The sequence below is a fragment of the Monodelphis domestica genome, chromosome 5 (genome assembly GCF_027887165.1).
Source record: "Monodelphis domestica isolate mMonDom1 chromosome 5, mMonDom1.pri, whole genome shotgun sequence".
NCBI lineage: Eukaryota > Metazoa > Chordata > Mammalia > Didelphimorphia > Didelphidae > Monodelphis > Monodelphis domestica.
Window position 1 is genome coordinate 283,368,487 of NC_077231.1, and position 25,658 is coordinate 283,394,144.

At 40.4% G+C, this 25,658-nt stretch overlaps 1 protein-coding gene across 1 annotated transcript in view; it reads left to right on the forward strand.

The window, feature by feature from the left end:
- Positions 1 to 25,658, forward strand: part of LIMD1 (LIM domain containing 1) — an 86,957-nt gene that overhangs the window by 21,286 nt on the left and 40,013 nt on the right. The window contains exon 2 of the mRNA XM_003342072.4: positions 18,283 to 18,384. Coding sequence (XP_003342120.2) covers positions 18,283 to 18,384 — 102 coding nt within the window. The remainder of the gene's footprint in view (positions 1 to 18,282; positions 18,385 to 25,658) is intronic.

The window sequence follows — 25,658 nt, forward strand, 5'->3', positions numbered from 1 at the left end:
AAACCTCTCTCCGAGGCATTTGAAACCTTGGAGAGACGTCTCTATTTTACCTCCCATATTTCATCTGTTATCAAGTGCTATTGATTTAGACTCCATGTGTCTCTGGCATCTGTTCCCTGCCCTCTCTTTCCTAGTGTGCCGCCATATGTACTAACCACTTAGACTATTGCCATAGCCTCCTGCCTCTACTTTCTCCTCCCTCCATTATATCTCATACATACCACTGTCATAATAATCTTCTTAGAGAGCTTTAGTGGTGACTTGTCCAACAACCCAGAACTGGAAAATGTCAGAGTCAAGATTTGAACCTAGATCTTCCTGACTCAGAGTCCAGCTGTATCCATGTTATTTCTTAGATCAGAAAATTTTTATTAACTCTCTATTGTCCATGGAATAAAGTTTGAAATTCCTGTGTAAAAGTATTCAAGACTTCTACATTCTGTTGACCTCAACTTAGTTCATGTTATTGCTGTCTTTACAATCTCTGTTCAAACCAAGCCGAATTATTCTGTTTCCTCAAGAAACTCTACATTTTTTAAATTAAAAAAAATTTTTTAACTAATAAAAGTTAATTTTTCTCTCCTGCCTACCTCTTCCCCCATTGGAGAAAAAAGAAAAAAACAATCCTTATAAAAATATGCATTGCCAAACTAGATTCCTACATTGGCCATGTATAAACAATCCATCACCCTAAGCTCCATCACTCTTTGTGGGAGTTTATGCAGGGGAACTGGATTGACAGGATCAGGCTTATGCATTAGGAAAATCTTCATTGAAACTGGGTAAAAGAAGGGATCTGAGACAGGGAGACCAAGTAGAAGGCTGTTGTAATTATTCAGATGAGAGATATTGAGGGGCTGAACAAGAGAGAGGGCCATCTGAGCAGAGAGAAGGCAGCACATATACGAGAGATTTTTCAGAGATAGAAATGATTGGATTTGGCAACTGACTTGCACATGTGATGTAAATGAAAATGAAGACTCAAGGAGAACATTGAGGCTGCAAATCTGAATGATTGAAATGTTCTAGAGGGAAAGAAGAGGGGAAGGATGTAAGGAAGGAGGGTAGGAAAGACAGATTTAAAAAAGGAAAGAAGGAGGGAAGGAATGAAGGAAAGAAGGAGGGAAGGAAGTAAGAAAAGAGAAGGAAGGGTATAATAAGGAAGGAAGGAAGGAAGGAAGGAAGGCGTTAAGGAGATAAAGAAAGACAAGGATGTAAGGAAGGAAGATAGGAAGGAAAGACAGAGGGAAGGAAAGATATAAAGAAGGAAGGAAGGAACGAATGAAAGAAGGATTTATCATCTATTATGTGTCAGGCAATGTATTAAGCATTTTACAAATATCTTTTGATCCCCATAAAAAGCCTATGAGGCAGGTGCTATTATTATCTTCATTTTATAGATGAGAAAATAAGAAAGAAGCTAAGCAACTTGCCCCAGGATCACACAACTAGTAACTGAGAGACTGAATTTGAACTCAAGTCTTCCTGACTCTAGACACAGTGCTCTATCTACTGTGTCACCTACCTCCTTGCCTCACAGAGTTGTTAGTCAGTCATTTAGCATTTATTAAATATGTACTATGTGCCAGGTAGTGTGTGAAATGCTGGAGATGCAAAGAAAGGCAAAAATCTGTCCCTGCTCTCAAGGGCCTCTTGGATTAATGTTATTATTTAAACCTATAGGCAGTAATAAGGAAGGATAGAAGAGAAAAATATTTTAGGGGGAAAATAATGAGTTCAGTTTCATACATAAATTCTCATTATATTTCTCTGGATTCTCCATTTGAGTGGACTTTCCCATAGTGGTAGTCTGTGTTGGTGTCTGTCTTCTTGTCTATTCCCCCATCTCCTACCCCTCCCTCACCTTTTTTTAAGGGTCAACAGCTTGTTTGAATAGGTTAGACTGTAACTGCCTCTTTGGCATATTCTATCTCCTCATTTTATTCATTCATCCAGTTTCGTGTTGATTTTGATCTTTGCTTTCATAAATCAATGGTCTGACTATACTCAGCAAATTCAGAAATAAGTCCTAATTTGGTTACTAGTCATTTCCTGTCTGTTAAAACATCATAATTAAAAAAAATGGTTGGTAAAGTGGAAGTGACAAGAACTCTAGAAAAAAGTGACGGTGTTATCTGGGAGTTAGTAGTTGTAGAAGAAGTCAGGCATATTCCTTAGCCTTCAGAAATGCAGATTTCACAAAATTTGACATGATTCTCCCCTAGAGACCCCAAAAAGAGATATAATTTAAGTAGAATGTAAGATGCTTTAAAAAAAAAAGAAACATTCTGACTATTCATTCTTAAATAGTCCCATTGAAGTAGACAAGACAGAGCTAAAAGAAGTCATTGTAGCCATAGATGGTCCAGAGAATTCTTGGAGCTAAACTGGAACAGAATATGGGAAAAAGATGGGCAGGAGGAGGAGTTCACAAGTAAGAATGGATAGAAAAGAGTGGGAGCCCAATTGGAGGAGTGTTAGGGAGGCTTTTGCTCAGAATGAGCTGAAGTTTGTGGAAAAATCCTCCACGTGACAGTGTGGTTTTATTAAAGCTTTGTCTGGGACATCCAAAAAGGAAGCAGATGGGCACACTATTGGGGTGGAGGACAAAGAAAAAGGAGAACAATTCAACTCTGAGTTTTGTTTCAGCTTCTCTATAAGAACAATGATCTTCAATCTGGACAAGCCAGACTGAGTATTTTTGAAGTGGGAGTTGAATGCCAGTGTGAAATTAAGAATGAGTTCTCCTCTGTTGGCTGAGCTGAATTACATCGATGTGATTACTGAACTGTTGTCAGTAAACTTGGAAAAATTATGGATAGTGGGAAAGAACATGGAGTCATAGGCTATCTGGTCCACCCCTATCATGTGGTAGAGAGGGAGGTAAAGTCCCATTTCCAGGTCCTATAGGTAATGTCAGACACAAGATTTGAACATGGGACCTTGGACTCTAGAATCTTCTACCCTCTACCTTAGGGTACAAGAAGAGGAACAAATTATATTGTCTTGATTTCCAAAGCAAGGAGTGAAGTGAATTTCTAAAATAGGGACAAAGTAGTTCGATAAGTAGAATGCTGGGCTTGGAATAAGGAAGATTGGGACACTTACTTTTTTTCCTAATTTAAAACATTTTTTGACACTTTTACGTGACCATAACCAAGTCACTTAAACTACTTGATCCTCAGGTTCCTTATATGTAAAATGGACACAATTATTCCTACTTTACAGAGTTGTATAAGGCTCAAAGGAGATAATATAATAATAAGAGCATTTATATAGCACTTTACAAATATCTCATTTTATCTTCATAAATATCTTCATTTTATTATCTTATTAACTCATTTTGTCCTCACAAATAGCCTCATTTTCTTATTTTACTGTTATCTTATTATCTCAATTTATCTTCATAAATATCCTAATTTTATTATCTTATATTATCTTCTTTTATCCAACCTGAGAGACTGGTATCTCTAGTTTGCAATGGGGACTAAAAGGAGGTATTACTTAACAAGCACTTAGCACTGTGCCAGGCACACAGAAAGCACTTGCTTCTTTCCTTCATTTCCTTTACAGGTGGAAAAATGGAGGCAAAAGTTCAGTGATTTTCCCAGGGTCACACAGCTAGGAAGTATCTGAGGCTAGATTTTTGAAGTCAGATCTTCCTGACTTTAAGCCCATTGCTTAGAGATCTGCCATGCCAACTAGCTGCCCATGGTGGATCAAGAGCGCTGCAAGCTATAAAGCACCATTAGAATGCCAGCTGTTATTACATTCTGTAAATGAGTAAGCTTGGCATTGACCTCTAGCGCCATTTTAGGATGAGTCACCAATCAAGTGGTTCCTGAGCACTGCATGATCTCAGAGAGAAGCCAGCATAGCTTGGCTATGACCAAGCTCCATCTGAGTGATCCAATTTCCTTCTTTGATAGACTTACTGGACTGATCCCTCTATCTATGGCATTTCTCTTGGTGCCCAGAATAGCACTGGCAAAATCTCCTCATATCTACGTGGATGAGCTAGAGACATGTGAGCTAGCTGATAGTAATAGCAAAGGACATTGATATGGCAGTTTAAGGTTTGCGTCAATAAACCTTTATTAAAGCACCCTCTATGTGCCAAGCACTGTGGATCCAAAAAGAGTCCAAAGATAGTCCTTGTCCTTAAGGAGCTTAGCCTAATGGGGGAGATAACATGCAAACAAATATTCAAAGCAAGCTAAAGATAGAATAAATAGGAAATAATTAGCAGAGGGAAGGCACTAGGATTTAGAGAGGTTAGGAAGGGCTTCTTATAAAAGATGGGAATTTAGTTGAGACTTAAAGGAAGCCCAGGAAGCCAAGCAGACAGAGTTGGAAATAGAAAGAGAGTTCTAGGCAGAGAGGACAGCCAGAGTAAAGGCCTCGAGTTGAGAGAGTGTCTTGTTTGTGGAGGCAGATGTCACTCAATTGAAGAATATGTGTCAGGGAATAATGTGTAGGAAGACTGGAAAGGGAGGAGGGAACCAGTCTATGAAGGGCTTTGATTGTCAAACAGAGCAGTTTGTATTTGGTCCTGGAGACAATAGGGAGCCACTGGAGTTTATTGAGTATGGGGCGACGTGGTAGGAAAATCATATTCCTGAATGGAGGATGGAATGGAGTGGGGAGAGATGGGCAGACCCAGCAACAAGCTATTGTAGTAATCTAGGCATGAGAAGAAGAGGATCTGCAGTAGAGTGTGGGTAGTGTCAGAGGAAAGAAAGGGGCATATTGGAGAAATCTTAAGATGAAATCGACAAGCCTTGGCAGCAGCTTGCACATAGGGAGGGGGCAAGAGATGGCAAGGAGTCCCGGAGGAATCCTGGGTTGGGAGCCTGAGGGCCTGGGAGACTGGCACTCTCTCTCCCTTCCCTCTACCATCAATCACAGATTCGACAATTACAATGGGTTCTCGTCTGGTGGGAGACTCTTCTGAATGTTCTCATCTGGTGGGAGACTCTTCTGGATGATCTCGGAGTTTCTCTTGAGTTGTGAGATTCTATGAATCCCAGAAACTAAAAATCAAAACCAACAACAAACTCCATAACATGAAATTTCAAGTTCTTTTCATTGTAAATTTTACTGTGATTAAGCAATAATCATAGGAACATCAAGCCCCAGCCTTCTTGTGTCAAGCCATCTTACTTCACAGGCAATAATTAAAATCAGGCAACAGGGAATGATTGTTTTTCCTCTGAAGTTTGCAGTCTGCTGTATGCTAACTTCTCTCTTCAGTGTCTCTTTCATTCTAGATCCCTTCTATTCTGCCAACAAGTTGTTTTTTTTATTTCCTTTGCCAGATGTAGAAATTAAGTGCCCTTTCATCTGCCCCCAATTCCCCAAAGGGGCCCATTGTTAACAGAATATACCTCTTAAAAACTCAAAGCAGATAACTTTTCAGAATTCCAGGATGGAAACAAGAGATGCTAAATTGTTACTCAGTCCAGTCACAGGTTTATTTTGGGCAAAATGTTTCTGGGAAAGCAAATTAAATTTGAGCCTCCTTAAAAGGTTGAGTGCTGTTAAGTCTGCTGACCTGAGACAGGGATGTTAGGTAAAGGGTGTAGTTAGCCAGTCACCCCCCAATCTTCAATTGTGAACAGTGAAATCTGTATCAATAATATATTTGAAACTCTAGCTAGAAAAACAGTTGACCACATGTACCACCACCTTTCAAGTTTATCTTTGTAGTTAATTAAATTGCCTTCTGCCAGACAGTTTTAAATACACACACACGCACACACAAATGCACACGCAAACACATGGCATAAAATGAAGTTTGTGGTAGTGTAGACATGTGATGTAATCTGGGTTTTGCAAGACCAGCCTTTTTTGAGGTGGCTTATTTCCTGCCAAGGCAGAAGGCTAGCAGTTTGGGCAAGCCGATGACATCAGGTGTTCTACTGGGTCTTTGAGGGCTGTTAACAGTCTGGGAGAATTTCATGGGCATTTGGTTTCTGAAGCTTAACTTGCCTTTCTTATTAGAGGAACTTGCCTCCTTCCCTGCTGCACAGACATTCGAACATTCCATTATGATTAAGTAGTTTTCTTTACTGATCTCTGTGGTCCCTTTCTCTTTCCGAATTTATTCCCAATTTGCAAAAAGGGACCAGGATTTCTCCTTCTAAACATTCGAAGACACAGTCAAAGGAGTTTCTGGGTTTGATTCTCAGCACTGCCATGGACTACTGATATAAAACCTCTCTGAGCCTCAGTTTCCTCATCTGTAAAATTAAAATATTGAACTACATTATCTCTTAAGGGTTCTTCCAGTTCCAAGAGGGTGTTCTAATGACTTCTGAGGTCCCTTCCTCATCTAGAACATAACTAAATTTGTAAATATGGTTTCAGTCCAGAGCCCCAAACAGTTTTCAAAATGACAATCATTGTTGTGCATAAAATATCCCTATGAGGATTCTTTTTTCTTTTTTTTAATGATTAAAAATCAAAATCACTGGATCTTCCAAGTAGGAAGAAGCCTCAGGGTCCTCTCAGGTTAATTCACAGTTAAGATTCTCCTCTCTCCTAGAAGGTTAGTCTTTGCCCATACTCCCTCATGCAGCTCTGACAAGTTTAACACACCTGCAAACCATCTGGTCTCTGACTTCCAGGAAAAGGGTTCTTTGCTCTGGTACTGTTAAACCTCCTTCCTTTAATTTTTTTTATTAGTTCTTTTGATATTTTTGACTTTTTGTTTTTTTAAATGAATTTCATTATTTTTTTTAGTTCAATAAAAATTTTTTGGTAATTTAATTGGGATGGCATTGAATAAGTAGACTAGTTTAGGTACCTCCCAGGACCACCAAGGGCATTTTTGGTCAGTGTTCAGTCATTTTCAGTTGTGTCCAACTCTTTTTGATCCCATTTGAGGTTTCCTTGGCAAAGATACTAGAGTGGCTTGCCATTTCCTGCTCCAGCCCATTTTACAGATAAGGAAACTGAGGCAAACAGAGTTAAGTGACTTGCCAAGAGTCACACAACTAAATTAATAACTATCTGAGGTGTGATTTGAATTCTAAGTTTTCCTGATGCTAGGCTTAGCACTCAATTCCTGCACTTTTGGCTAGCTTTCATTATTAGGACTATTTTCCTTATACAGATATAAAATCTGCCTCTCAGGAACTTTCTATAAATTAACAATGTGATTAAACACCTACTATGTGCCAAATTAAAATATTTTAGTTTTAACAAATGGCATGGAGAGATTGGGATTGCCTGGAAGGTATTGACAGGTTCAGGCTACAGAGTTATCTCTTAGAATTTCAGGGAAAGTCCAAGATTTTGGTACCCTCACAAATTTGGGTTACATCAGTTATGAAATGTTTTACCAGAAACTTTTATTTTGGCCTTCATGAAGTAAAGCTTTCATTGGATTCAGTACAGGTCTGGGTTCTAACTTTTCCATTTTTTCCACATGATTTGGGGTAGCTCCTTTCTTCCTGAGTCTCAGTTTCCTCCTTTATAAAATGGGTGTGATCAATTTCACATATTCTTCAACCTGGCACTTTTTCTCTAGTTCCAGCCTCTGTCACATGGGGTTAGAGTAAATGATTGCTAAGGTACCTTTCATTTTGAAGTCTTATAGTGTAGTCATAATTATTTGTTTAAACTGGGTATTTGGAGTGAAGAAAGCAGATGGGTATTGTTACCCAATAACTTGAATGACCTCAAAAACTTCCTTTGTGGCTTGGGCATGAGGCAGAAATCATGTTAAACATGGTTTAAAAAAACAGCTTTAAATCAGGGATCCCACTGCTGAGTCTATACCCCAAGAAAGTCAGAAAGAAAGAAAAAGGACCCATTTAGAGCAACATGTTTAAAAGAACATATTTAGTGTTAACAAAGAATTAGAACAAGTGAGTGCCCATCTATTGGAGAATGGCTAAGCAAATTGTGGTATAAGAATGTTCTGAAATATGATTGTGCCATAAGAAATGATGGATATGAAGAATTCAGAGAAACATGGAAAGACTTGTCTGAACTGATTCAGAGCAAAGTAAACAGAATCAGGAAAATATGCACAGTATCTACAGTAATGGAAATGAAGACTAGAACAAAATGGAACGCTGGCTGATTAAAATGTCCAGTCTCGGTCTCCTTGGAGAAGAGATGAGGCAATGTACTGTTCTCCTTTTCTTGGAGAAGTAGTAGATCATGGCTACATGTACAATTAATTGTTTTTCTTTGTTGCTAGGGAAGGCATATTGGGTTGGCAGTAGTTTAGGAGTATATCCAGAAGTGATTGTGATGTAAAAAAAAAAAGATATTGATCAAATTTAACTTATTTTTGCATGGTTTTATTTTCATATCCCATTCATTTCTGAATTTTCTCTTCTTCCCTACCCAATGACTTGCAACAAACCCAAGAGAGAAAAGAGGCAATTCAAATGAAACCACTCGAAATAATGCTGCCTGATTTATATGTAAGATTCCATGCCTGTACTTCCTCTACCTTTACTGTGAAGGTGAGGAGGGGGGTGCATTTGCTCAGATCATCTTTGGGGTTCAGCTTGGTATTTATAATTGCATAAAGTTCAGTTTTGTTAATGTAATCATGAAAAAATAAGGCACAAGGAGGAAAGAACAGAAGTGGGAGGGGCAGTGTACAAGAAACTTTTCTCCAAGGGCATCATGAGAGGGGGTGGTAGATGATGGTTTTTCTCCCTGTTTGCATTGGTCAAGTGCCCAGCATCATAAGGAATAAGCATTTTTTTTGCTAAGCCCTTTCCTGTTCATGTTATTTTTAGCATTGCGGACAAACAGGGTCAGGGTGTGGAGGGGAGGAGGAATGTTTCTTGGTGCCAAGCCATGGTGGGCCCATTTCTGAATCCAGTTACACTTAGATCTATCCAAGACCTCTTACAGGGAGTTCAATTTGGCTTCTCCTTTTGATATCAGATGTTCAGAAAGAGCCCAAAGAGCATAATCCCATAGCCTGGACTCTGAATACTGAAAACAACAACAAAACAACAGCCAAACCTCTATTCAGTTTGTCACTGATATTATCCACTCATGTGCCAGGATATCATCAGTGTCCTAAGCCTTTTCCAGTGTCCCTATTCTGGCACCTTGTGCCATATCTCTTATTTCCATCCTCTTCCCATCAAGTTAGTCAGCCCTCACTTCTTTTCCTCTGGGTCTACAAGGACTGCCAAGGGACTCAATTATCCTGTGTGGTCAGCACCTCTCACCTGGGGCTAGAGAGACAGTCATGAGACAATGTTGTAGGAAGAAGTGGTCAAAAATAACCACTCTACCAGACTGTATGAGATCCATTTAATCCACAGAAAATTAGTCTGGGATTAGAACAGGAGTGGAGGCCTGGGCTAGACAACATTCAGTTGCTTACCAAAATTATCCTTCTTGGTCAAACCTTTCCATACCACTGAAGGATGTTAACTCCTTGGAGAAGTCAGAGGACAGAGGATCCCACTTCTGACATTACCTTTTGAAATCTTTGGCAAATGACTTACAGCCTTAGCCTCAGTTTTCTCATCTGACAAATAAAGGAATTGGCTTAGATGACCTCCACTGGCCCTTCCAGGTGTGGTTCTGTGATCTTGTGACAACCATATTTCCATATATTTCCATGAGTGCCTACCCTATTTCCATAATAGCTGGAAGAGTCACTAGACAGGGTCCTGAAAGGCTCTTCCTTTACCTTGTTGGTTTTTGAGGGCAATAGCTGAAGTCTTTCCAGCTGGGAAAGATCTGACAATTCTTGTATTCCCCTGGCAAAGCTTTGGAGAGTCTTGGTTACTGGGCCTCCAATATCACAGGGAAGCACCTGAGCAGGATTTCAATGTAATGTTTGTTTGTTTTTTAATTGGAGCTGTGATTACCTTGGTTTAAATAACTGTAGAAACTCACTTTATCAAATGCAAATCAGCAACTGTTTCATTATCTTAGAGAGTTGGCTGGGGCTCTAAGAAGTAGGGTGACACATTCATCGAGTACTGGGGAGACTTGTACCCAAGTCTTCCTGACCTGCTGGAGCTGAAAGGGCATTGATTGATTCCTTAAAAGAAAGAAATCCATTTTGCCCTGGGAGGGAAAGATCTGACACTAGCCTTGGTGCTGAACCCAACTCAGATGAGGAGCTTGGACAAACTTAGAGAGTCTTTGGTTGGATTTTCAAAGAGAAATCTGAGAACTTGGGAAGATTTGTATGCAGAACCAGCAGAACAGTTTACACCAAATAATCAAAGTAATGTCCAGAGAATAATCTTCAATTGGAATTGGAACTCTGCTCAATGCAGCAACCAATTGTCAGGTGAGTTCAAGGACTGATGGTGAAGTAAAGCATGCCTCTGGTCTCACATTAGGGAGGTGGTGGACTATGGGGCAGGATGAGGCATACAATTTCAGACATGATCACTGGGCTGATTGGTTTGGTTGAATTTTACATTATTGTCACAAAGTCAATGACGATGATTTTTTTTAAAATTATCAGTAAAATGTTTTAAAATAAAAAGAAGGAAAACTGAGATCCCTAATTGAAACCATGGTTTGATTCTTCATTGCCTTGGAGTCTTTTGAAATCTGATGGATGAGATCCCAGTTGGGAGATGGGGGCATAGAGCTTCTGCCCTGATTCATCAATGAATAGCTTAGATAAGTCATATCCCATACTCTGCCTCCACTTCATCTTTTAGATGGGACAAGAGGAGGAGAAAGTACCTTCTTATTTAAGTCCTTGGGAAAATTCTCTGTACTTACACATCAGATGGCACCTCTGAGGGCATCTATTCCACTGTTTCTCCCCTACCCCATATTTACATTTACCCAAGATTTCCCAGGGAGTGAGAGACTCGGGCCAGGATTAGAATCCACACCACTAGACTTCAAATCCAGACTACTTCCCACTCTAGTTTTAGATCGTACAAATAAGCAAGTACTTCCTCCCTCCAATTTTGTGAATAACAATTTAATTTTCAAAAACCTGCACATATTCTTGACCTCTGGAGTGCCTCTGATGGAGACTCTGGGTGCAGACAAAGGATTACTCTGATTTCTCAGCTAATGAGATAAGGTGAATAATCAATCTCCCTTTGTCTATGTAAACTTCTTATGAATCTAAATAAATACTATAGCCCTGTGTTTTCCATTGACCTTCTCACCCTAGTTTCTCATTAGCTTTCACAGGTAGAAGTAGTTCTTTTTTACAGAGTAGGAACAAGAACCTTAAGTTTTTTTAAGGCAGTATGTAGGTCAGTGTATTAATGACAAAATAATAGAAAGACTAACATTAATAATGCTAATAACTCAACTATGATTCTTTAAAGTTGGCAAAACACTTTTGCATACATTATCTCATTTGAATTTTGCAGAGTTCTGCAAAGTAGGTACTGCAGATATTTTTATATATCCCCATTTTATACCTAGCAAAACTGAGGTTCTGAGGTTAAGTGATCCATCTAAGATCACACAGCTAGAGTCAAAGATAGGGTTCATGCCTGAGTCTTCTTAACTCTAGGTACATCAGAGGAAAGTCTAACTTATGGAGATAAAATAGAGGAAAGCATTATGAGAATTTAGACCTAAATTAGGCAGAGTGGTTTAATCTAGGGCTGGAAGGAATCTCAGTGGCCATCTAGTTTAACCCCTTCATTTTTATAAATGAGGAAATCGAGGCCCTCAGAGGTGAAGTGACTTGACCAAAGGATTGGAATGAGAAGATGTAGGTTTGAGTCCCAGCTCTACCATTTACTTTCTGGATGACTTTAGGTTAATCACTTAACTTTTCTGTGCTTCATTTTCTTCACTGGCAAATTGAGAAAGACTAATCTCACCAATGCCCTTTCTAGCCCTAAATCTCCTTACCAGAGGGATCAAAAAGAGAAATTAGTTGAAAACTGAGATGTCCATATCAATGTACCATCCATGTGTCTGAGTGGAAGAGTTTAATCTAATTTTATTCCTTCTAACGTGAGCAAAGCACATCCAAATTTTAATTTCACACTGGTGGAATTGATTCATTTATTTAGTTGCCTCTTCGGCTGAGCAATCCCAATTTAAGGCAAGAGTGGCTACTGACTGACATTTTTATATTAAGGTCCGGATCCCTTCCTTGTGTTATTTTGGTTGATTAGTTCATCTGGGAAGACTGAGCCTCCTCTGTTCATGTGACAATTAACTGACTTTAATAGCTGACTTGTTTGTGAAGTATATTTCTACAGTGGAATAAGCTTGGAAGTTAAGTTGACTAGTAGGGGGAAATGAGTATGGAGGTGAATGGGTGAGTATGTAAGAAACTAGCTCTTGTCATTAACTTCTTTCAATTTTACATCTGTTCTGGTCTGAATGTGTTTTTGTAGCTACCAACAAACTTACCCTCATTGCCCAGGGCAAAGGAATATAGGACAGAAGTGTCTCTAGGGATGAGGTTCAGGACTAAGTTAGGGGCACTAGCTCTCCTATCTAACAAATCAAAAAAACTACCAAATCTCCAATTTTATACTCTTAGTTGTCTGTGGCACTGAAAAGTTAAGGGACTTGCCCAAGGTCACTCAGCTATGCTGGGACCGAGATGCAATTCAAATCTATGTCTTTCTGATTCAGAGGGCTTCTCTCTAGCCTTATGCTACATGTTTTCTCATTTGAACCTTAAAATACTTTAGTGTTGAGTCAGTTGGTGGCCTGGTAATATATTAGAACATTCCCTTTTCCCTTCCATCCCCACACTCAAGACTCCCCCAGGGGCTAAAACCAGTGGTGATACCATTTGTTAAAGAGTCAAGATGGTTCTGACTGGTTAGCACGGTGCATTTCTGGGAGCCCTTTAAAAAGATCCAATGACAAAGTTCCACTATTCCTTGAAAAGTTGTTTTTTTTTTTGAACAGGGACTTTCTCTAAATATCCTTGGGTACCTGGCTGGGCTAGGAATAGAGTAAAATGTGAAACCCCCAGTGAGTGTGTTGCTTTGACTCGGGAATAGTGCATGTAACTGATTTCGATTCAGCAAACACCCATCAAATGCCCTCTGTGTACAGGGAACCATCCTAGAAGCTGAGGACAGGGATATGAAAAAGGAAATAGTCTCCTCAAGTAGCTTGTATTCTCCTTCAAGGGATATTATGTGTATGCAGATACGAACAATATCAGAGAGAAAGACAGCACAGACAAAGCCTTCTGGGGATTCTGAGGAAGAGGCAGACATTTTCAGCAAGGGGCTTGGGGAAAGGTTAAAGGGGGGAAATGACCTAGCTGAGCCAAGCCTTGAAGGAAGATAGAGACTCAGCAGGGCAGAAACAAAGAGGGAAGGTATTCCAGGCATTGGAACATGGTTCCTGTGAATGTGTGCAAGGGGAAGATGGAATACCGAATTGGACAACCAGCTAGCTCTCTCGTTTGGCTACGGTGGAGGATGTGGGAAAGGGAAGGTGGTGAAATTGAGCAGGAAATATATGTTGGAACAAGATTAGAATCCCTACCTTCCCTCGAAGCTTAGCTCAGTTGTGACCTCAGACATGACTCCAGTTGCTATTGACTCCTCACCAGAATCATCAATCCACTCTGTATGGAGAGAGGGACCAGAACTCTGATTTCATTGACACCAGGGACTCCAGAACGAGGCAACTCTCTCTTCCAGCACAGATTGGCATCTTCTTTGAATGACATTTTCTTTGCGATGATATAGACTCAGAGGATTTCTTAGTGAAATTCTCAAAATTCAGAGAGGTTACCTACGATCTCACAGTCAGGATGTGTCAGAGGCAGGATCTGGGCCAAGGTGTTCTTGGTTTCAAGACCAGCTCTCTGCCCATTACTCCACACTGCCTCTCATATGTGAGCTTGTATATAGTTTGTACATTATGTGTACATATTGCTTCCTGCAATATAATATAAGCACCCTCAGAATAGGAACTGTGCCATGGTTTTTTTTTGTTTTTTTTTTTTCCTCTATCCTCCGTGCTGAGCATGATGGCTGACCCATGATTGACTCTTTTTTTTTTTTTTTTAACTCTTACCTTCCGTCTTGGAGTCAATACTGTATATTGGTTCCAAGGCAGAAGAGTGGTAAGGACTAGGCAATGGAGGTGAAGTGACTTGCCCAGGGTCACACAGCTGGGAAGTGTCTGAGGCCAGATTTTAACCTAGGACCTCCCATCTCTAGGCCTGGCTCTCAATCCAAGGAGCCACCCAGCTGCCCCCCCCCTCCCCATGATTGACTCTTGATAAATGCTTGTGGATTGATTGTAGATGTCCCTGAATATCATCATCCTCAGGCAAAGACGAATCAGAGTATCTTTGATACATTTCAAAGCAATGGGGAGCATTCCATTGCTCTAGCTTATAGAGAGCTGGTAGAGGGAAACATTTCTTCTAGCAGTCTCATGGAGCTCTGTTCTACATGTACACAAAAGGAGCATCTTCTGGACATTACTAAACCAGTAATGTAGTCCCTCAATAAATGCTTGGTGATAGATTGATCCCCCCTCCATCTATACAGCTACATGCATCTCTTTCCTAAGCCCCTATTGGGGAACCAATTCAAGGCCGAGGTGCCCAACCCTTCAATCTATGGGATAAAGAGGACAGAACATTCCACTGCATCAACATGGTGCTTTGGAGCTCAGTAATTTTCAGAGTAACAAAGTGATGAGGTCATGGCATTTCCAAAAGAGATACAGTGCTAGGAAATCCTTCATTAATTGCCTGCGAGCTCTCAACACCCATGTGTTCAAATGGCTGGCATTAGCCCCAGGAGAATGATCTTCCTTTGGATATAAACAAGAAAAATTACAAAGATATCTCCAGTTACTCTGTATTATAATATATTCTCATCTTTTCCAGGAAGGCACACTCTAAGATATATCCCAATTAATTCATCTTAAAGATGCAGTCTTCAACACTGGTGTTGAGCAGTATTCAATCAATTCAAAAGCTAAATAGTTTAGTGTTTTATTCTAGAAACAATAGGAAGCCATTGAAGTTGGTGGAGTGAAGGAATCAAATGGTCTGATCTACATATAAAGAATAGTACTTGGGCAGCAGTGTGTAGACTACACTTAAAATGATGAGATAACATAGAATAATATAGCAGTTCTAAAATTTTCTAGTCTCAGGATCCCTTTACACTCTTAAAAATTATTGAGGGTTTCTAAAGATCTGTGGTTTTTGTGACACATCTATTGATATTTACTGTATTAGAAATCAAAATAGCTTAGTATGATTGTGAAAATAGTTTTGATTTGATGGACCCTCTCCCAAAAAAGGTCTCACTGATCCCTAGGAACCTCAGAGCACACTTTGCTGGGTCTTATAACTGGAAAGCCTGACTGAGTCTTGGCTCCAACATATGTTGTTGTTCATCCTTTGTTTTTGAAGAGGACCAGTGACATCATGAGGTGACATCTTGACTTGTGCTTGAGTTGGATTTAAGTGAGGCAGAGCTCCATAGTCTCTCTTTCAGAGTCATCCACATCCAGTGGCAATATGAAAGTCTTGCCAATTGGTGATGGTCTAGGAGACAGTGGACCACCTTGGTGTCCTCTATGTCTGAACAAACCTGCCTGCTTCCACCACTTTCATGGCTGTTGGAACAAATTGTTCTCATCTATCCATTTTGCTGGGGAAAGTCCTTACGTGCTTGGAGTAGACATACCCATAACTTATGAATGGGTTTGTGGACTGTTGGTTACCCTCAACCTGGGTTAGGTGGTCTGCTAAGACGGTCATGCTATGTCTTCTTGGAGCCACAGGTGAGAGTTAGGCAAAAGGTGGACTCCAAAGATGGATGATCTATCCTGAAAAGGACCCTGCAATCCCTCTCACCAGAGGTACTAGACCTCTCTGAACACCCCATATACTTTTGCTGTTTGATAATGGGCAACTCACTTAACCTCTCTGATCCTCAGTTTTCTCACCTGTAAAATATAGGCAGGAATGTCTGTCCAAACTATCTCATGGCATTGTCATGAAGTAAAGGTTTATAGTACCATATAAATGCAATCCATTATGTCTATTGTTCTGTGAAAGAGCCCAGCTTCCTTTTGAGTTGGGAATCTGATATCAACCTAGTTAGATAGATGTTCAGTATATTTTAGGACTGGTGGAGACCTTGGGAACCTCCGTGTTAAATAATAGGACATTTACTCATTCCACAATAGGCGTAATGCTAAGAAAGCAAAAGAAATGTTTGACTTCTGCCTTTTCAGTCAATCAATAAACACTTACTGTGTGCCAGGCATTATGCCAAGTGCTGGGAATACAAAAAGAGGCAAAAGATAGTCCCTGCCCATTGGGAGCTTACTTACAATCTAATGGAATTTCAAAGTTCAGCTCAAGCACTATCTTGTGTAGGAAGACTGCCTGGTGACTCCAGGTGCCACTATTTCTTCACTCCCAGTATATCTTGTACTAACAGTGGAGGCAGGGTTTATAAACACATACTAAACAAGGAACAATTCATGGTAGCCTGTGATATGGAACTATAAGATTTCCCTCCCCCATTTTACTTTCTTTTTATTCTAAACTTATTAAAAATCAAATAAAATTAGTATTTTTAGCTACCTTGGGGAATGGGGAGAGAGGACTATACATGAAACTAAATCTCTGTTATCTAGAAATTGCTTTTCTCTTTAAGAATATAATAAATATGAAGTTAACTTTTAAAGTCTCTATCAGATTCCTTTTTTTTATTCAAAGACATTTTATTTTCCCAATTACTTGTTATAACCATTTTCAACATATGTTTTCCAAAATTATAAGAGCCACATTGTCTCTCTCTCCCTCCTTTCCCTCCTCCCTCTTGGAGATGGAAAGCAATTTTATCTGGGTTACCCATTTATTATTGTGCAAAACATAATTCCATATTGGTCATTGTTATATAAGATAATATTCATATGAGACCAAAATCCCCAAATAAAAAACAAGCTAATGTGGAAGACAGTATACTTTGATCTGCTTCTGACTCCAACAGTTCTTTCTCTAGAAATGAATAGCATTCTATATCTCAAGTCTTTCAGAGATGTCTCAAATCATTGTGATGCTGAAAGTAGCTAAGTCTTTCATAGTTGATCATCCCACAATATTAGTTACTGTCTACAATGTTCTCCTGGTTCTGTTTACTTCATTCTGCATCAGTTCATGTAGATCTTTCTATCTTCTTCTATCATATTCTTCTGATAGGATCATAAGGTTTTACCTGGCAGAGGACCTTCAGAGATCATTTAGTTCAATGGGAAAATTGAGGCCAGAGTTGGAAGGTGATTGCTCATGGGAGCAAGTTACAAAGCTAGGATTTGAAATGAGCATTTAGGGATCTAACACCAAATCCCACATTCTTTCTGCTCAACCATACCAGACTGAGAATATCATAGCTTTAGAAAGGACCTCAAAGTCCTTCCAATCCAACCCTCTCCTTTTGAAGCACAGGAACCTGAGGCTCATAGAGGTTGTGACTTATTCAGGGTCACACAGTTAGTAAGCATCAGAGGCAAGATTTGAACCCAGATCCTCCAACTTCAGAGTGAACTTTTCCACTGTACTTTTTCCCCCCTTAAGTGTGTGGACTAGAGTGGTCAAGAAGAGCTCATAAAGGAAGTGGGACTTTGCAAATGGGCAGAATGTAAATGGGCAAAGGGCATTCCAGCATGGGGGGAAGAATGAGCAGAAGACAAAGAGGAGGGGGCAGATAGGTAGTTCAGTGGAAAGAAAGCCAGATCTAGAGACAGGAGGTCCTGTGTTCAAATATGGATTCAGACACTTCCTCACTGTGTGATTCTGGGCAAGTCACTTAACTCCCATTGCCTAGCCCTTATTGGTCTTCTACCTTGGAACCAATGCACAGTATTTATTCTAAGATGGAAGGTAAGGGTTAAAAAAAAAAAGAAAACAAAGAGAAGCTTAGCTGAAATCAAGGCTACATTTTGGAAAGTAAGGGACAATAAAGGTTAGGTAATATGGGGTTCAGATTAGGGAGGATTTAAGATTGATCATTGAAGAACCTGGATTTTATCTTATAGGCAATAGAAACTAGGAAGTTGCTGATGGGTTTTAATCAGAAAAATGGCATGGTGATAGTTTTGTAAGGAATGGGATTGGGTGGAGGGAAGGAGACAAGTTATCTGCTGCAATAATCTGGGTGCAAAGTTGTGATTAACTGGACTAGGATGGTGACTCAAGGAATGGATGCAGAGGAAGAATCAATTGGGCTTGGTCATCGTTGGGTCATTAATGATGAAGAGAGATGGATCATGCATGTCTTTTATGGGCTTCTTCTCTTCCTGACAGTGTGGCATTTCTTTTTTCCCTCATAGGAGCATGCGTGAAATGCAATAAGGGTGTCTTTGGAGCCAACCAAGCCTGCCAAGCAATGGGGAACCTCTACCATGACAGCTGCTTCACCTGTGGAGCTTGCAGTAAGTTTCTCTCTGACCTTCCTGGCTTAGGGGAAGGAGCTGGAGACTGGGGAGGAACATTAGGAAGGAGAGGAGGAGTGATGGGCTTAGATCAGAAATAAAGTTTCTATCTCCATGACTCTTGATTACATACTGTTCTTTGGGGGGAGGGGGTGATCAGAAGACAAAGGGTCCAGGGCCTGATTGAGGGCTCCAGGCAGTCACAGATGCTCTTTGTTAGAGCTGGAAGGGACTTTAGCAATCATTTAGTCCAACCCTTGCATTTTACAGTTGGGGTCCATAGAGATGAAATGATTTGTACAAGGTCACCCAAGTGGTTAGTAGCAAAGCCTGAGCTGAGTTCAAGCTAACTCCCAGGCTAAGATTCTATTCAAAGGCTGGGGTTGACTGTCAACAGTGGCGTGTTGGTTCTTTCAGTGTAGGTTCAACTGCCTATGGGCTCCATGAAAGGAAAGTCAATTTCCTTCATCCATTTCCCAGCAAGGATCTTTGGGTCAGATTCACTGAAGTGCCTAAAAGTGACTGTTTGTGGTTCCAGCAAATAATTTTCCCTTTGAGTCATTGGGGTTCTCTTGGAGTCCCATAGGACTTCTGTCCTAAGCACCCAGCCTTACTCTCTTCTGCTGCTTTGTAGAAAGCTGCATTTACAGTTTAGGGCTGAGGCAAGTGTGGTAAAGAGACTAAGACCTGGGCTTTGGGAGTTCACATCCTGCTTCTAACACTCACTCTGCAAACAACGAGCAGCTCCTACTGTGAGCGATGTGCTAGAGTAAGCAGGAAGAGTTGTGAAGTTTAGAGAGGAGATGACCCAGGCTGGACCTCATGGAGCTTACAGTTTAGGAGAGATAATGAAAACACAAAATATTACATAATGGATGCCTTAGAAAGGGGCAAAATGAGGGATGTTATAAGATCATCAGGGAACAGTTATTTTATCTTGTCTGTCCTTGGGTGTGTACATCCTGCCTGGATACATTGCAGTCAGCAGCTCCAATGGGGACTCTTCTCAGCTGAGGAACTGACTCATTAATTGAACTGATGATTAATTGGACTTAGAACACCAAATGGATGCCTATTGAATCCAAGTAAAATTATTACATGGGCTCCTGCTTAACCACTCTTCCTTCTTCACTCAGCCATTGGCTATATTTGGAGCTGATACCTGTTTGATGGGCTGGTCATACCATCAGATAATGGGAGAACTGGGGGTTAGGATGACTTGACTTGTGGCTGAGGATTAACATTGGGTAATCTGGTAATCCTGTATAAATTTCCAGTAGGGATGAATTCTCTTCTCTTCTCTTCTCTTCTCTTCTCTTCTCTTCTCTTCTCTTCTCTTCTCTTCTCTTCTCTTCTCTTCTCTTCTCTTCTCTTCTCTCTCTCTCTCTCTCTCTCTCTCTCTCTCTCTCTCTCTCTCTCTCTCTCTCTCTCTCTTTCTCCTCTCTCCTCTCTCCCTCTCTCCTCTCTCCTTTCTCCCTCCCTCCTTCTCTCTCTGCTCTTTTCTCCCTCTCTCCCTCTTCCTCCCTCCTTCTTTCCCTCTCCCTTTTCCCTCCCTTTTCTTTTTCTCCTCCATTCTCCCTCCCTCCTTTTTTCTTTCTTTCTTTCCATTGTGCTCTATCTCCCTCTCCCTCTCTCTGACTTTCCTCCCCTTTCTTTCTCTACCTCTTCTCTTTCTTCCTCTCCTTTCTCTCCTCTCTCCTTCTCTTTCTTCCCTCCCTTTTCTCTTTCTCCATTTTTTCTTTTTCTCCCTGCCCCACCCAGCAATAATGCTCAGATTCACCCTTTCTTTAGGAATGTTGATGCATTGATTCCTTCTCAGCTACAGCTCCTGAGGTTGTTTCCTAACATTTACCTGTGATTCTAAGACAAACAAAGAATCAAGCTAAATAAATACTATTTAATAGGCCAAGAATAACTCCTATTTGGTTTGCCAGGAGAGAAATGAAGGCCTAATCACAAAGGAAATCTAGTGAAGTCATCTACTTCCCCTCACATCTGCCTGGTCTTTTAGAAGGGCTTTCTTTTCTTTTGCTAATTGTCTAGGATGTCTCCATCTCACACCAAAGGATCTCTGACATTTAACCTAAGAGGACTTGTGGCTTTGTTCCTTTCTTGAAAGGATATTGTCAGATTGTTCAAATGCTTGTTTTCCTGCTCAGTAGAGGATCCTGGGGGCACATGGAAATGGAAGCCTTTCTAAGCATTTAACTTATTCTCTAGTAGAAGTCCAAAATAAACCGGGTCAAAGATTTCTAAATGGAAGAGTCTTCTGAGAGTATCTGTTCTAAGTACTCCATTTTACAGAAGAGAAAACTGAGGCCAAGAGAGATTAAGTTAAGTATCAGAGGTCTAGAGTAGAAAAGGTACTTGGAGCCTTTAATTTTACACACAGGGAAATTGAGTCTGGGAAGGTTAAGTGGCTTGCTGGAGGGTTACCCAGGTAGTAAAACCCAGCCATTGAACTGAGGTCTCTTAATCAAAATGTGCTGGTAGATATTTACTAATCAGCTCTCCAAGAAAACTGTATATATATGACCCACTTTAAAGTTTATTCTACATTATCAACATTTTCTCCATCACTTTTTAAACCTAGGCAGTCACCAGAATGTAAATCAATACAGATTTATGGAGTTTGCCAATATCCAAGGTGTTAATGATCACACTGAACATTTAACAATCAGGTGCAAGCTGGCTCCAGCACATCCTGACTTTGCAGCACTCTCTCTCAGGAGCATCAGATAGCCTTAGACACTAGTTAGGTTATATAGATGACTTATCATTCTACTTTTTTGTTGTTTAAAAAAAGTTTCACCAATTTTAAAAAAAAGTTTCACCAAAAGTTTCACCCATGTCCCCAAATGAGCTTTTCCTAGTAACAAAAGAAAGCATCTGAACTAAATCAGCAGGAAGAGAATTTGATTGTATGCCCTGCCTTCCCAGTCCATAGTTCCTGACTCTCTGCTGAGAGGAAGATTTATTTCCTTCTCAGGTCTCCGGGACTGTGATTGTTCTTCATCTTTTATTGCTCACTAATAACTGGTTTCCCTTTGTTTGAACCTGACCTCCTTTTGTCCTCTGCGATTTGGCTTTTTAAAGAAAAGACATGGCAACTCTCTATCCTTTGTCTTTACTGGTCCTTCAGTGTCTGTTCTATGATTCATTGCATCATTGATTCTTAGAACTGGAAAATGGTCTTAGATATCATCCAGTTCTGCCCCTAAATTATACAGGGAAAGAAAATGAGGCCCAGATGGCATGGGAGGTTGCATTCTGTGGAAAGGAAGAGCATTGGATTTAGAGTTCCCAGATTTAGATTTGAACCTTGGGCTGCCTGATTTTGGCCAACTAAAAAAAAATTAATCATCTTATTTCAGTTTTACAAAGCAATGCTCATCAGAACAACCCTCTGATTAAGCTAGTATAAGCATTATTTTCTCAATTTTATGGATGAGGAAACTAGTTGCTCAGAGAATTTCAGTGACTTGCTTATGGTCACACAGCTATTAAATGGCAGAGGAGCTAGAACCCAAACTCAAAATCAAACTTCAAATTCTAAATCTGACTATTTTCCCTCAATCATTTTACTTCTTACTGAAATAACTTCATTTCTTTGAACCTCGGTTTTCTGTAAAATGGGAATAATAATATTCTGTATCCCAAAGAAATCAATCACTCTGTACATCCTAAGTGCTATGTAAATGTGAATTTTTACTAGGATTGTGCAAGGCTCATTCTTAGGATGATAGATTTAAAACTGGAAGGACCTTAGAGGCCATTAAGTCTACCCTGTTCCTTTTATTTATTTTATTTACCCTGTTCCTGTTCTTTATGAAGAAACTGAGACCTAAAGATTTAAAATGACTTGCCCAAGTTTTCACAGTATTAGAACCAGAATTTGAACCCATATCATGGTACAGTGACAATAGTAAAGGGCCTAGATTCAAGTTCTTCCAATGGTGATTACTCCCTATATGTCCTTAGGCAAATCACTCTCAACCTTCCCGGGCTTCAAGATTACTCTTCGTTAAAATAAAAAGGTTAGACTTAGCCTTTGAAGTCTCTTCTGGTCCTGAATTTATGATCTTGAGTCACCTCTATGAACCTCAGTTTCCTCATCTGTAAAATGAAAGGTTTGGGACTACATGGCCTCAAAGACCCCTTCTGGCTCTGCATATGTGATCCCATGGTTTTCCACTCTAGCATGGAATCTCCATTAATGGTAGAATTGGGAATAGAACCCTTGTCCTTTGAGATCTGGTTCTCTGCTTTTTTTTTTAATATGAAGGGTTCCTAATCTAGGGCCCATAAACCTGTTTTTTAAATGTTTTGATAACTGTTTCAATAAAGCTGGTTTTCTTTGTAATCTTACTTTATGGATTTAAAAACATGATACTGGGGAAAACTGGATGGTTCAGGGGATTGAGAGCCACGTCTAGAGATGGGAAGTCCTGGGTTTAAATCTGGCCTCAGATACTTCCTAGCTGTGTGACCCTGGGCAAGTCACTTCACCCCCATTGTCTAGCCCTTACCGACTCTTCTGCCTTGGAACCAATACATAGTAATGAGTCTAAGCTGGAAGGTAAGGGTTTAAAAAAACAAACAACATGATTCTGTGAAGGGGTCCATGGGCATCACCAGATATTTCCAGAAGGATGCAGGGCACAGAGAAATCTGAGATCTTCTGCTTTCTATGTACTCCTGGCATTTTTCTTCTCTTCCTGCAGCTTCCCCTTGGATTTGCTCGCTCCTCATTAACCAGTATGAACTTGAGCCATATTAATGATGGATAATGTTCATGGCAGGCACCCTTTCAGCTTGAATGATTTGCAGAAGTTTTTGCCCTTTTCCAATTCTTTTTTTTTTAAATCTCTACCTCTGTCTTAGAATCAATACTCAGTATCAGTTCCAAATAGAAGAACAGTAAGGGCTAGGCAATGGGGATAAGTAACTTGCCCAGGGTCACACTACTGAGGCCAGATTCAAACCCAGGACTTCTCATCTCTTGACCTGAACCTCTGACCACTGTACTACCTAGCTAATCCTCCTGTTTTTTTTAAACCCTTGCTTTCTGTCTTAGAATCAATACTGTGTATTGATTCCAAAGCAGAAGAGTGCCAAAGGCTAGGCAATGGGGGTTAAGTGATCACACTGCTAGGAAATATCCAAGGTCAGATTTGAACCCAAAAGTCCTTCTGACACAAGTCTTGGACCTTTGACCACTGTGCTAAAGAGTTGCCTCTCCTATATCTTTTTATAAAACATCCTCACTTCTCCATTCTGCCCTCTGGCAGCTAGCCTCACACCAGGCTGTCTGAGGGACGTGAGTGGTGTGTATCTGCATGTATCTGTGTGCCCTTCCCAGCATGCCACATGTATATCAGACTGTCACACCACCAAAAGCTATTGCAGGAAGCTGTTGGCAAGCCCTCCAGAGCCAGAGAGGGCAGGAATTGCTTTGGCAGGAGGCCATGTACATTGTGTATCTGGAGTCCGTGTGCTGAATGGTGTCTCTCAAGAGAAGCTGGCGCCTTTCTTAGAGCTCGATTGAGAACGAGAAGGAAGGAGAAGTTAAGCTGCTCTTGTTAGGTCAAGTGGAATTCTCCTCGGGCTTCTTCCCAAGAAAGCAAGGCCATACGTGGTCTTATTCCAAGTGGACCCAGTCCCTGTTGGTTGAGCGCTTAGTTGTTTTCAGGTCTGAGAAGCAAATAGAGCTAAGGTGGAGCTCATTGGCCATGCCAGCAGTCGTCGGTTCAGGGTTTTGCTTGGCTTTGGGGGTGGTTCTTTGTGGCTGCTACTGCATTAAGAGTTTGTAAATGAGTTTCCAGGTTCCCTGCCTTTCTGGTCACCTTGTGGGAGGCCTGGGTCCTGTCCTTTTTGGAGGCTCTTCAGTAGAGGGTAGATCCCATCCTACACTGGGGAACTAGGCTAAATCACATAACACGGTTGTGAGTTTTAAACCAGTAACTCTGTGACTCAATAGAAGAGTTCTTAGCTCAGGATTTCCAGAGCCCCTTACTTGGGGGGGGGGGGTGGAGTATTTTCATTCACCTCTAACTGAAATTTAATATTTTCTTCATTATGAATGTAGAAAATAAACCTCATTGTACAGGGGGATACACTAGACCTTTTCTAATAAATAGGGGTGTAAATCAAGGATGCCTACTCTTTGCATCATTATTTAATTCTAGGTATGGTTCTGAAAATGCCAGCAATAGCAATAAAAGAGAAAGAAATTAAAGACAGAAAGATAGTTAAAGAAGAGATAGCGCCACACAAGAGTATGAAGCTTCACCAGCCTTCCGAAGGGCTCCATGACATCCAGAAATCCATAGAACAAGAGAAATGCACCTGGTGTGGTACTCAGAGCCCTCCCCAGGGAGCCAGGAGGACCTCAGAGACTTGGAAGCTGTCTGTCTTAGGCCAAGTCATTTACTTTTCTGACCCTCTGATCTCTCATCTGTCAAAACAGACAGAAAGTGCCTATTAAGACCTACTCTGTACCAGGCACTGTCCTAGGTGCTGACGATACAAGTACAAAGAGTGAACCTGGCTCTTCAGAAGGCCCTTATATTTGAAAAGTAAATAATAATGGCATTTGTCTCATGGGATTTGGGTGGGGATCTAATGAGATAACCTGTGTAAAGTGCTTCACCAACCACACTATGGAAATGTGAGCTATGTTACACACCTGTGGGATCAGAGCCAAGGACCAGTGGGAAGATGGGGGTAAGATGGCGAGGGTGGGAGAGTGCTTTTCAAAATGTTTGAACAAAGATCTGGGTTTGAATCTAGTCTCTGCTGCTTAACATCTATGGGCCTTAGATTTATCATTTAACTTGTATGACTCAGTTTCCTCATCTGTAAAATCAATGAGTTAGACAAATGATCCCTCCCAAATCTAAATCCTTCGTTCCATAGTATCTATCAAGTTAGAGACATAGACTTAAGTGGGACAGACAGCAATCTAGAATCTAGATGGCCAATCTAGAATCTAGATGGCCTCCCCCTTACTTACTTTTGAAAAAAATTGAAAATAGAGTAAAGGAATTCCACTTTATACCCCCACCACCTCTGCTGCATCCCAGAAAAAGAGAAAGACCTTTAAAAATATTGAATTGTAGCGAAACCTAATTGAACTGATCTAACCATAATGAAATCTTGTTACAATCAGTAAAAAGTATTATAAAAGGGCAATTATATTTTGTTTATTTATTTAAAACCCTTGTGTATTGATTACAAAGCATAAGAACTGAAAGGGCTAGACAATGGGAGTT